This window comes from Chenopodium album, chromosome 23 (genome assembly GCF_948465745.1).
Source record: "Chenopodium album chromosome 23, dcCheAlbu1.1, whole genome shotgun sequence".
NCBI classification, from domain to species: Eukaryota; Viridiplantae; Streptophyta; class Magnoliopsida; order Caryophyllales; family Amaranthaceae; genus Chenopodium; species Chenopodium album.
This window is the reverse complement of record NC_137856.1, coordinates 4347955-4358913: the sequence shown is the minus strand read 5'-3', so window position 1 is coordinate 4358913 and position 10959 is coordinate 4347955. Positions and strand designations below refer to the sequence as shown.

General features: G+C 34.2%; 2 protein-coding genes across 2 annotated transcripts; one reads left to right on the top strand and one right to left on the bottom strand.

The window, feature by feature from the left end:
- The first annotated feature begins 650 nt into the window (after positions 1-650).
- LOC145607796 (uncharacterized) lies at positions 651-3793 on the top strand. Its single transcript, XM_081663391.1, has 3 exons — positions 651-781; positions 2171-2270; positions 3268-3793. The coding sequence occupies exons 2-3, from the start codon at positions 2225-2227 to the stop codon at positions 3654-3656; spliced, it is 435 nt and encodes a 144-aa protein (XP_081519517.1). The 5' UTR covers positions 651-781; positions 2171-2224; the 3' UTR covers positions 3657-3793.
- A 207-nt stretch (positions 3794-4000) lies between these two features.
- On the bottom strand, positions 4001-6511 carry LOC145607795 (cytokinin dehydrogenase 1-like). The gene is made up of 5 exons (XM_081663390.1): positions 5625-6511; positions 5311-5438; positions 4969-5229; positions 4612-4874; positions 4001-4499 (listed from the first exon to the last, which is right to left on the bottom strand). Exons 1-5 carry the CDS (start codon positions 6277-6279, stop codon positions 4178-4180), a joined length of 1629 nt encoding a protein of 542 aa, XP_081519516.1. The 5' UTR covers positions 6280-6511; the 3' UTR covers positions 4001-4177.
- Positions 6512-10959: the final 4448 nt, after the last annotated feature.

Genomic DNA, 10959 nt, shown 5'->3' with positions numbered 1-10959 from the left:
ACTATTGTTCGAGCGATTGGGGACAATGAAAAAATTTCAATGCATAGAATTGATTTTGTACAATTAAACTTTTTAGATCAATTTCACAACTATATAAAGATTAATTTTATATAAATTTTATTATGCTAACGTGTTTTATTTATCAATTTTGATTAGATGGAAGAGATATGAGTGTGAACCAAGTTGGTGATCCTATCGAAATAGAAGATAAATAGAATACATGTTTTTGTTATTTTTTTTATTATTTTTACTTTTAACAAACAACGAATAATGATTTAGGATTTAAATTACTTAAAAAAAAATATCTTTTCATATTAAATATTTTATCCTAATATATAACCGATAAAATATCATATTTACATTTTTTTTTTGATATATAAAATATAAAACAACAATAAATAAAGTTGTATTATAAATTATATTAAAAAATATACATACTTTTGTAATAGGAAATAACACTTTAATTAAAATATTATGTATTTTTTAATCAAAAATTATTAAATAGTAAAATAAATCAAATAATAAAAAAAACCCTTAGAATCTATAGGAAAATATATTTTTTTTTTTGAGATTTATATACGAAAAAATCGTGTATTTAATTATAAATTTAAGCAATTTTTGAATGTGTGTCAATCACAAATGACTGCCACGTACCCTACCACCTCCCAAACTTCTCACAACAACAATGGCGGCAAATGAAAAACTTACTTATGTCGCACACCATTGATGCATCATCATCTCCACCGCACTCTCACTCTTCGCAAACTCTAATCATTCCTCGGTATTTTTCTCTCTCCTAATTTTCGTCATCTAATTGTCTGATTCTCTCGCTAATTCCTTTGAATTTGTTCTTCACATTGTTGTTTTTTGTTGAGTAGTTTTATAATAATATTTCTTTCTTGTTTTAATTATTATTAATAATGTTATTGTTGATCATAATTTTGAAAATTTTGGAATTATTTTGATTTTTCTTTCGTCGTAATTTGTTTTGTTGCTCTTACTATTGAAATGCAAGCATGGTGTAAATGTGTAATATGATGATTGTGGAATATAATTATGGTTATTTGAATCAAATGAATAAAAAAAAACTAATTTTCTGAAGTTTATTGTTAATTAGAGAGTAGTTTTTATTTGATTATATGCAATCGGTGTGCATTTTTGTTGATTGTTTTTAATTTAAGGTGTTAGAGTTGTTTTGAGTTGATTATGGGAGATATTTTAGGGTGAATACGCTAATTTGTGGTTAAATTGTAATTATTAGGGTTTAGTTGATGTAATGAGGGTGAAGGATGAAATTGTTATAATTGACGTCGGCGATTTGAGTGTTTGAATTGAATTTATTTGATTTGTTATGTACTGTGTTCAATTTCTATTTTTTACTGGATTTATTTGATTTGTTGTTTACTTTGTTCAATTTCTATTCTTTACGTTGATGCTCTTGATATTATGTGATGATTGAAGCTATCTGATGCTAATTGCTTATTAAAGTTTTAATTAGGGTTTTGTTGTCGGGTCAAGGACTATATGATTAGTGAGCATATTGGGGCCATGGACAGCTCGTAATGAGTCTATTTAGTTATGAAGGAAACACTTTATATTTCTTGTCATCTTGTGTCTATATTCTTCATTTTGAACTTTAATGTTTCTCACAAGGATCATGCTTATGGCAAAGAATTGTATCTTGTTAGACTCGGGTATTTCTGTTAGACATGAGCATGTGTCCAAGTGAAATGAAGATTCCAAATGACATAGGTTTTATCAACAAATTAGATGGAGGGATATAGCCGATTTTATTAGAAAACACAATTTAGTTGGTAGGTTTAGTTGAAAATTAGTATAGATTAGTCGCAACATCAAGTTCTTAAAGCATATTGAGCATGCTCAAATGGTAGGTCAAGTGCTCTTTCTATATGCGTCTACCATTTTTTCTTCTTAAGAGCATCCTCTTAGCTGTATGCCTGTTTAAAATAACCTTCTGTTCTGCTGTTCTGCCACTATGCTGAAGACATCTGATCTACGAGTCGATTCATGTATCTAGTTGGAATGCATTTTATGTAGTTTTCGTTTTAAGTTTGATGAAAGCTGTATTTATGATGCATAATGGTCGACACTTATTTATGCTCTTTCTTCATGGATCTTGGACAATATTTTGAAATCTGTATTTTTGCAGGATGTATTGATTTGTTCACGTGAATTGGAAATAGCTTGCTGATACCACCTGTGAATGTCAAAACCCATTATGGAAGATAAAGGAGCTGCTATGATAATTGGTACTAGCTTCTACTAAAGTTCAAGCTTTGGATCTCTTACTTCCAAAAATTTTTGGTGTTTGTTTTCAATTTTGGGTTAGTGCTACTGCTGAATTATTGTAGACCAAGGCATCACTACCTCTCAAATTGAACCGTGATGTGTCCTGCTGATGCTAGCTAGTCATTATGTATAGTTGGTGCCTGATAATTATGTCATTTACTGTGATCTGGCACAGGGAATTTTAGCAGGTCTAGCTGAATATTGTTCCATTTCTGGAATAGGCAATTCGTTTTCATGACTCTTGAGATGTGCATTATCACAACTTGACATGTTCCTTATGCATCATGCTCTTTGCTCAAGCTGTAAATCTGTTTATGACTATTCTTTAGCTGATTGATTAGTACAGAATGGTGATGTTTCAAGTCTCTCTAAAGATTTGCACTCCGTGAACTCAACTAGTTGCAAATGTTATTAGCATTATTGGTAATTCATATGATAGTGTTTTTCTACTGTTCCTGGTCTTATGCCTTGGCTCAAAGTCATCTCTGCCTCTAAAATATATTATGAATTTCCAATAAATTAATGGCATTGCAGTGCTTGGAGTGCGGTTCTCCCTCTTGACATGATAGGTATCTTGGAGGCATGCAAGTTAAGGCATTGCCTTGAAATATCTGTTATACTGCCCTTGTTGAAGAGTTTCTATATTCTCCACCGGTATATAATATATACAGTATATTTGGACTTGAAATTTAAAGTAGTCACAGTATTGATGTTCGATGTTCCTTAGATGTCTGAGTGCTGAGGTGGAGAATGAAAACTTCCATTCAAATTTTAGAAAATTTCAGCATGTGCTTGTGTCTAATAGGATTTTTGGTTGTTTTGGCAAGATTATTTAAAGATCACCTCATGTATTTATTAGTAACATATAACTCTTAGTTTCCTCATTCCTTGAACTTTGTTGTATCTCGTACTTTTTTATTACTCTAGATGATTCTAAAGGAGCTTTATGTGACTCAGATAAGATTGACAACAGCCAGAGCAAAAAAGAAGCTAAATCTGAGAGGGTTCAAGAGGATGTTATGCCTACGGAGGATTCATTCTCTGCAGAAGATACTGTACCATTCAGCATGACTGATCCCCAATCTGAGAGAGATATTGCACGAATAGAAGCACTTGAAGAATGTGACCATTCAACAGATGTGAATATGGAGGCTACTATAAATCCTGATGATGTTGTACGAGCTGGAGGTTTTGGTGCCAGAGATGATTTAAGTAGTTTTCTTCCTACCGCAAGCGACTCAACTGATTTTGAAGCTTCTTTACTTGATGCACGTGACTATGAAGAGTGCCAGGGTGAGCAACGCCGACCAGGCCTTGGCTGGAGTGAAAATAGAGTGTCAGAGTAAAAGTGTTGTTTCAGGAATTCTCTTTCAGATTTTTTTCTCTAGTCACAAACTATGGTAAAGGTACGTTTGTAACACATTCAGTGTGTCTAGCTCTTTATAGTTGTGTGCTTTGTTGTTGACTTGCTTTGACTGCCAAAAGGCAATCTTGTTGTGTGTCTTTTCATGTGGGTCAAATTAAGAATCCTTTTCAGTAATCTCTTTCTACCATGGAAATTTTTTAATGTCTTTGTTCCTCTGCTGTCTTTTCAGCTTTACATTCTCATTGGCATAAGCAATTGAATCAATTTATCTTTAGTCTAACATACAAAAATGGGTGTCTTGTTCAAAATTGTTTGAAAATGTGTAGAACAAGATTGTAAATCAATGAATGCTGTACTTCTTTGTGAATTGTAGATACTAGGGCGCTGAATGATGTGCCAGCTATGTAGATGGGCTACTTACAGACTTTAGCTTTATTGCTTCCCTCTTTTATGCTGCTGAGCCGACCAATTTGAATTAGGTTCTTGAAATGATGGCCTGTATCATGAAATGGCTCTACCTTTTGGGAAGATTCTTTGCCCTGGTGTGAGAATTGATAGAGGGTCATAGGATAGTTTCCTTCGTGTTAAAACATCCCATCGAGGCCCAAAATGAGCTCTCCATCCTTCCTGACTGTCATAATGTGGAAGATATTGCTTTGCCCCAAGCTTGGCAATTTTACAGAAATTAAGTATTCTTTTGTTTTTGGCTAAAATGCTTTCAAGTCCGTCTGATCCAGATGAAGATGGCATCGCGGATGTTAGAAATGCTACGAGGTAGAAAACATCTTCTGCTGGGGTCACCATTGATGTCTTGTGATTCCATCTGTTAAGCATCATACATATTCTACTTTAGTGCTTACCCTAAAAAAAAAAATCGTCGTTTGTCTTCTCATGAGGGGGAATAGTAGACAAGCACATGTCGGAAAAGTAAGTACCTTGACTGGTTGACGGGATAGATGAGAATCGGGCCATTGCTTGTGTCTGTGAGAATATGACCGAATACCTCTTCTGCAAAATTGTGTATCTTACTCTTAGGAATAAGAAGATTTAACCAGGGATGGGGAACATCCCACAATCCTTTCTCTCGGAGCTTTATCTCTGACAGGTGAACTCTGTTTAAGAAATTTATGTATGACACTTCTGCCTGGAAAAGTGTGTGAGAGATATAATTTAATCTGGATAGTATATGTTCTGTTTCCTGCATTTGGAAAGACACAAGAGGTTCAGTTTCGATAATGAATGATTTGCATGTGTATCAACATATGAAAAAAGTGGTTTTAGGAAAAACTAACCTCATTTGTAATGTTCGCATCCTCGGGATTAAAGTATTTTGCCATTTCAAGGCAGTAAAGAGTTTTTCCTTCTGAGCTAAATTGACTAGCCTGCAGGGGCTCTCTGGGGCTGAAAGTAGATCTCCAGTTATTAATAAGACCTGTTCTGTTTATTATGACAAAGCCTTCAATATAATCAAACGAATTATCTGATGATATTAGCTGTTCTTGATCCTTGGTAAATAAGTTGAAATCCGAATATAGCACTCTAATCCATTTTACCTGTGAGGAAAGTATTTTCAGATGACTACAGGGACCTTTATAATTCAACAACCAAAGTCAGCTAAATTATGGAATACTTACCGTTTTGGAAGCTGGCTCTAGAGAGATTCTGGCCCGAGTGATGATGCCAAACTGTCCTAGTCCCCCAAGAACACCATTAAAGAGGTCAGCGTTCTGTTTTGCTGAACAGTTCACTATGTCTCCTTTTCCTGAACCCATGAAAAAAGGAAAATAATTAATTAAAATGGGCCTGAATTTTTTCCTGCATTAAATGTGACCTTGTTGAATGAATAGCATGCTGAAATAATTGTATGCCTGAATTTATTCTTTTGATATTCTAGTATAAGTATTTACTTTCTAATATCTTTAAGTAGAGTAACTAGTTAAGAACTTACCAGTGACAACTTCCAGCTGATGGACATTGTTTATTTGAGGTCCATGTCTAAATGCTTGTCCGCTAATCCCGGCATTTGATAAGGTTCCCCCGACGGTCAAATAAAGGTAATCGGTCCATGATTTAGGAGTTAAACCCTGTTTTAGGGTCTCATGCAGAATATTAATCCACAATTCACCCCCTGAAACATCGACATAGGGTTGCTCCCCTGTATGAACATGCATTTTTGGTTCTTCTAATGATTCCATGTTGATGACTATGCCGCCATGACTTTGCGATTGGCCTTGAAGCGAGTGGCCGTGGCCTCTTGCGGTAATAGTGAGTTCTGGATTATGGCCCATGCTGAAAACATGTTTGACTATTGTAGAGATGTCAGAAACTGATTTTGGTAACAGAACTGCCATTGGATGGAAATGGTATCTGTTACCGAAGTCATTTGCTACACGATGGGTATTTTCGAAATCAAGACGGCCATTTAGATTGAGTTTTTTAAGTGATGACACTAGCTCAAGTGAGCTCAAGTTTTTGAAATCTGGGATAGCATGAGGAAGGTAAGAGCAGTGATTGGTATTATGATCAGCCAAGTTTAACAAGAGAATTAAGAAAACTTTTAGCAGCACTGCTGCACTTTGTCTAAGGGACTTACACGAGAACATTTTCTCGATGGGTTTTTTTTTTTTTTAATGCCGATCAAACTATTAAGTTTTGTGAAAGTGAAAGACGAAAAAGAGGCACTAAAATTTGGGAAAATCTTGGGTTTTTCTTTGTGTAGCAAATGAAAAGAAGAGGTGTGGAAGAGATGCAGTGTGGGAGGGAATTTAAAGGGAGTGCCTTGAAAGGCCTTAGTCAAATGCGGTCACGTATGTTACAAAGTGGTGGAAACTTCATTAAGAGATTGACATTTGCTTGCTATTATGTTATTGTTAATTAATTGTAGGCCATCATTATAGACTTGCTGTGGGGGCTGGTTTCGCTAAGTTGATCTTAGATTGGCTGCAACTGTTTTACCTTTTCTCTTTTTTAAGTTTGTACTTGTATTTTTTAAATGTGTTTTCATATTTGCATAAGGATGTAGGAATTTTCTTTTGTAAATGTTAGTACGTGGTAGTGGTTTTTCATACGAGACTGTATGCTGTATGCATGTGTGTATTGTTTTTTTAGAAAACAGTTATATCATATCGTATATCAGTACATCTTCAACCCATACTTCTCTAGCACCTCCGTGATAATTATGATTGAAAGTATGAATTAAGAATAAAATTCGATCATCTTAAACCAGATTTTTAAAAACCCTTTACCCGGCCTTGGAATTGTAGCACAGTAATCACAGGAAGAGGAAAAATACTTTTCTTAAGTTGTTTTTAGAGGTGTCAATTGTGTTTAGTTTTCTTTAAAATTTAACATTTCGGGAAATATACCTTTCAAGTGGATTATCCCCCACCTACCCTACCCATCAAGTCTTTGCCTGGTCCTTGCCCTATCATTTTTTTTTTCTTTTTTCCCCCTTTATTTTGGAGGTATATTATTCTCCCAATATATCAATGGAAGATCTCTTGTCATGGACTAAATATCTTTTAACAATTATGGTCTATGGAGGAGGGCTAAAACACTTGTCAAAGTGATTGGGTTGATCGTCATGCATAGGGGTATGTATTTGGTGTTGGTGACATATATTGGGGTTATAATTGTGGTTATCTTCATTAAATAGGGTGGTGTTTTGGGAAGAAAGATACTAGTGCAAGGTTGTTTTTATTAGGTTTAACATTTATTTATTTTTGTTATCTTTGTATCCTAGACTTTTCCATTTCAAATTAAGTATTCGTGTTGAATCCTTAACACTCAACACTTTATTTCAGACTAACTACGATTTTTTTTTAGTATTTTAAACTTATTCTATTTAAAAATGTCTCAAACCTATTTTGTTTACAGTCTTTTGAATTAAACTTTCCTTGAACTTATTTTGTTTGAAATAATTTAAACATAACAGGGCCTTAGTCGTCATTCATTTTGTTGGGTTAATCATCCTTCGAATTGATGATAGATATAGGTAGCTAGGAATGAAAAGTTACTTTGGAGTAGAAAATGAAATGAAACAGTTGAGTTGAATGCTTTTCTAATTTATCTAGCCAATTATGAGCCCTACCTATTTAAGGCAATAAGTCCTGCATCCCCAAATAAGGAGAAAAGACTAGGGTGTATTCAGTCTACAAGAGTGGAAAAACATGTCTCTGAAAACTGCAAGTTGCAGAAGGCAGTTTGGTAGAACTGATGCTGAGATCTTTGATCGGAGAGCGATTGACGGGGTTGGCCCCTACTATAGGACTCCCAGAAGGGTGGCTCTGAGTTGGATTTGTGGGGTCCTGCTATTGACCTTGTATTTCTGCTTTGGTTTATGGTGTGGGCACGTTTATTATTCTAATTATATACTTTAATATTTCAAGTCTTCTTCTGGTGACCAGATTTTTGACTTGTATGATACAGGTAGTAAGTTGTTGAATAAAATTTGATAAAAATATAGAATAGGTTAAACATAGTATCATTGTGCTTCTAAATCTGGGGTTTCTAGAATTAGTAAGTGGATTATTTTTTGAGGTTTATAAATAGGACGATGTATGTGATAAAGTTGCCGAGATGAGATTATATGAAGTATATATCTTTTTAAGGGATGTTAGTTCGAGACTCACGGGACTAATGAAATTTATGAAACCAACAAGATTATGAGGTTTTATGGTTTTAAGAAACTCATGTAGTTGTTGAAGCTGGATTGAAAAAATGGAAGTATTGAATTCGAGTTTAATGTAGTTGTTTGTCGATCAATAATATTGGATTATAATTCATATTTGGATGCTGGAAAGAGCCTGATCTTTTACTTGTGTAATTTCATCAAGTAATATTTTGAAGGATGAGACCAAGCCAAACTTAGACTAGTATAAAGGAGAGTATCTTTTAACTTGAACTAGTATCAAGGTTGGGGTTTAATCCTTATTAGAGGCACTTTGGAGTAAGGGATCCCCTTACCCTACCCCCACTCTCAAAGTGTCTAGCCTGCAAATTCGGACTAGGTAGGGCCGTGAGGGATTTTAGCCGGTAGGGCACTTTTCATACATATATATATATATAGGGAAAATAAAATAGTAATCGAATGAAGTCCAAAGTTGTATTGTTTAGCATGTTTATTGATACATTTGACATGTATTATCTAAGGGTAGCGTTGTCATAATATATTAAAATTACCTACTAACTTTAAAAAGACCTATTTAGTTTACAGTTTGCCAATTATTTTATAATGAAAAGACCAAATTACCTTTTATTCTCTTCCAAAGAGTTACCTTACACACGGTAATATTGGCTTATGCTACCTTTCTACTAGATTACTAATAATCACTACCAATTTTTTAATTTTAGAGTCAAATGTCCTTTTTATTTCTTAATTATTATGGCTTCAATGTCACGTGATGTTCACAAGGATGTGCCCTATAAGAAGAGCTTTGGACCACTGCCACTATGTAGTACCATCAGCATCTATGATTTTAAAGCACACTAGCCTTGTGAGGAAAACAAAAAATACATCATATTAAGGTCAATAAAATCATTTAATGTTATTTTTGCTAATTGTTCACTTTGAATTAGTGCTCCTATGTTTCTTTTCTGTCCTTAAATTTTTCCATTGGGGCCCTCTTATTTTATTTTTAATGTTTGTTAATTTGCTAATTTTAGTGGCCAGGGCATCTAGTTGAATTGATGTGTCTCTTATTCACAAAAAGGGCAGAGATTTTGAACTTCATTGGGCAGAGATTTTGAACTTCATTTTTTATCTTTCATTGATATCTTAAGTAAATAGTACAGTATGGTGAAACTTTAAAAGATTAGGAGCTCTAGGCTAAATTTCACTGTGGCTGGTAACCACATATGGGTGCATCCGTGCATATGTTTCGGTGCCACACGGGCTGAACGATAGGGATGGATGGCATCTTGTAATAGGAAGAATTTACCCAATACAAAGGGAAAAGGTTGGTTGTTGCCTATGCTTATGAGCTGGTCATGGCTGTTAGGATTCTTAAATCCCAACACTGGGGCATCCCTGAAATGATTTTGGTTATCTAATAAACTTGTCATACTTGGGTAAACTTCCACTAACCTTTAATTGGATTACTATTTAATTATCTTAATACTACCATTATTATTTTGTTTCTTTTGCTCGTCAGCAACATATTTCAGCAGTCATTGTGGGAGTGAGAGTTGAAATTGAATGATGTTTCTAATAAGCATGTTAGGTTTTTGTCTTTGTGTTCCTATGTGTCTTTTTCTTTCAGTTTTTTTTTGCTGTGTACATGTCTTCTTTATACTATATACTCGCGCCGTAGTTGTTAAGGGCTTAAGTGTGTTTTAGAGCTTAGATTATTTTTATTGTATGTGAATGCCAATATATTTTGTTTAAAGCATAGTATGTGGCATCTTATATTCTTATATGGCTAATGGTACCTTTTATGTAATATTTTTTATGAAAAATGTATCACAATTGTGATATCCACTTTACAGAGGTGAGATGCTGCTCAAGAGTTACCTAGGTTAGGTAGGAATCCTTTCTCTTTCAAATGTCTTGTGTATGCAATAGTTCATACTTCATACTTGTACTCTGTCTATTAGTGGGTTGAATGGAACAAACTGTTATACAAAAACATGGGATCAAATCATAGTAATGCCTATGTTATTTAGACATGGTACGAGTGTTGTCATATACTCATATCCAAGTGTGATGCGTCAAGGATCAAAATTTAACATGGTAATGAGCCAGGACACTATCCTAAAACTGACTTTGGTGTAGAGACAAGGCATTCATGTGACATTTTTTCCTTTAAAGACTTGTGTATGTGCATTTCTTTTTGGAAGTGTAAAAACATAATTTAGAATGACTACTTTAGCTAGTTGTTAAATTAATAATACAACCCTACATGAGTTGTGAGCATATATCACATATTTTCACCCTCTTTCCCTTATTCCCTCTATGAATGTGAATCTAGATGATTGAAGTGTTAGGTTATAGAGAGTAAGTCAAAATAAAGAGTCGAAGTAACAGAGACAGATAGACCATCATGTAGTTGCATTAATCTTGCTTAAAGAAGATAATTGTCCACTAAGCTTATATGGCCAGTATCTTAAGTTCATCATTCATTTGATTTTGAAGCAGGCCAAAAGGCAGTTTATTTATAATATTTTTATATAGGTTTTGAAATTTCATATGAGCAATCATGGGAGTTGCATCTAGTGGTCATGCAACTATGGAGGACAAAATGAGCTTTCAGCCAAAAGGCTATAAATCCTATATATTTGAGCTT

Bases quoted from the DNA above. Each gene is read 5' to 3' on its own strand.
- LOC145607796 (XM_081663391.1), top strand. From the start codon at position 2,225: ATGTCAAAACCCATTATGGAAGATAAAGGAGCTGCTATGATAATTG. The intron at 2,271-3,267 runs GTACTAGCTTCT...TATGTGACTCAG, and splicing joins AGGAGCTGCTATGATAATTG to ATAAGATTGACAACAGCCAG.
- LOC145607795 (XM_081663390.1), bottom strand. From the start codon at position 6,279: ATGTTCTCGTGTAAGTCCCTTAGACAAAGTGCAGCAGTGCTGCTAAAA. The intron at 5,439-5,624 runs GTAAGTTCTTAA...TCATGGGTTCAG, and splicing joins TCAGCTGGAAGTTGTCACTG to GAAAAGGAGACATAGTGAAC. The intron at 5,230-5,310 runs GTAAGTATTCCA...CTTTCCTCACAG, and splicing joins TAGAGCCAGCTTCCAAAACG to GTAAAATGGATTAGAGTGCT.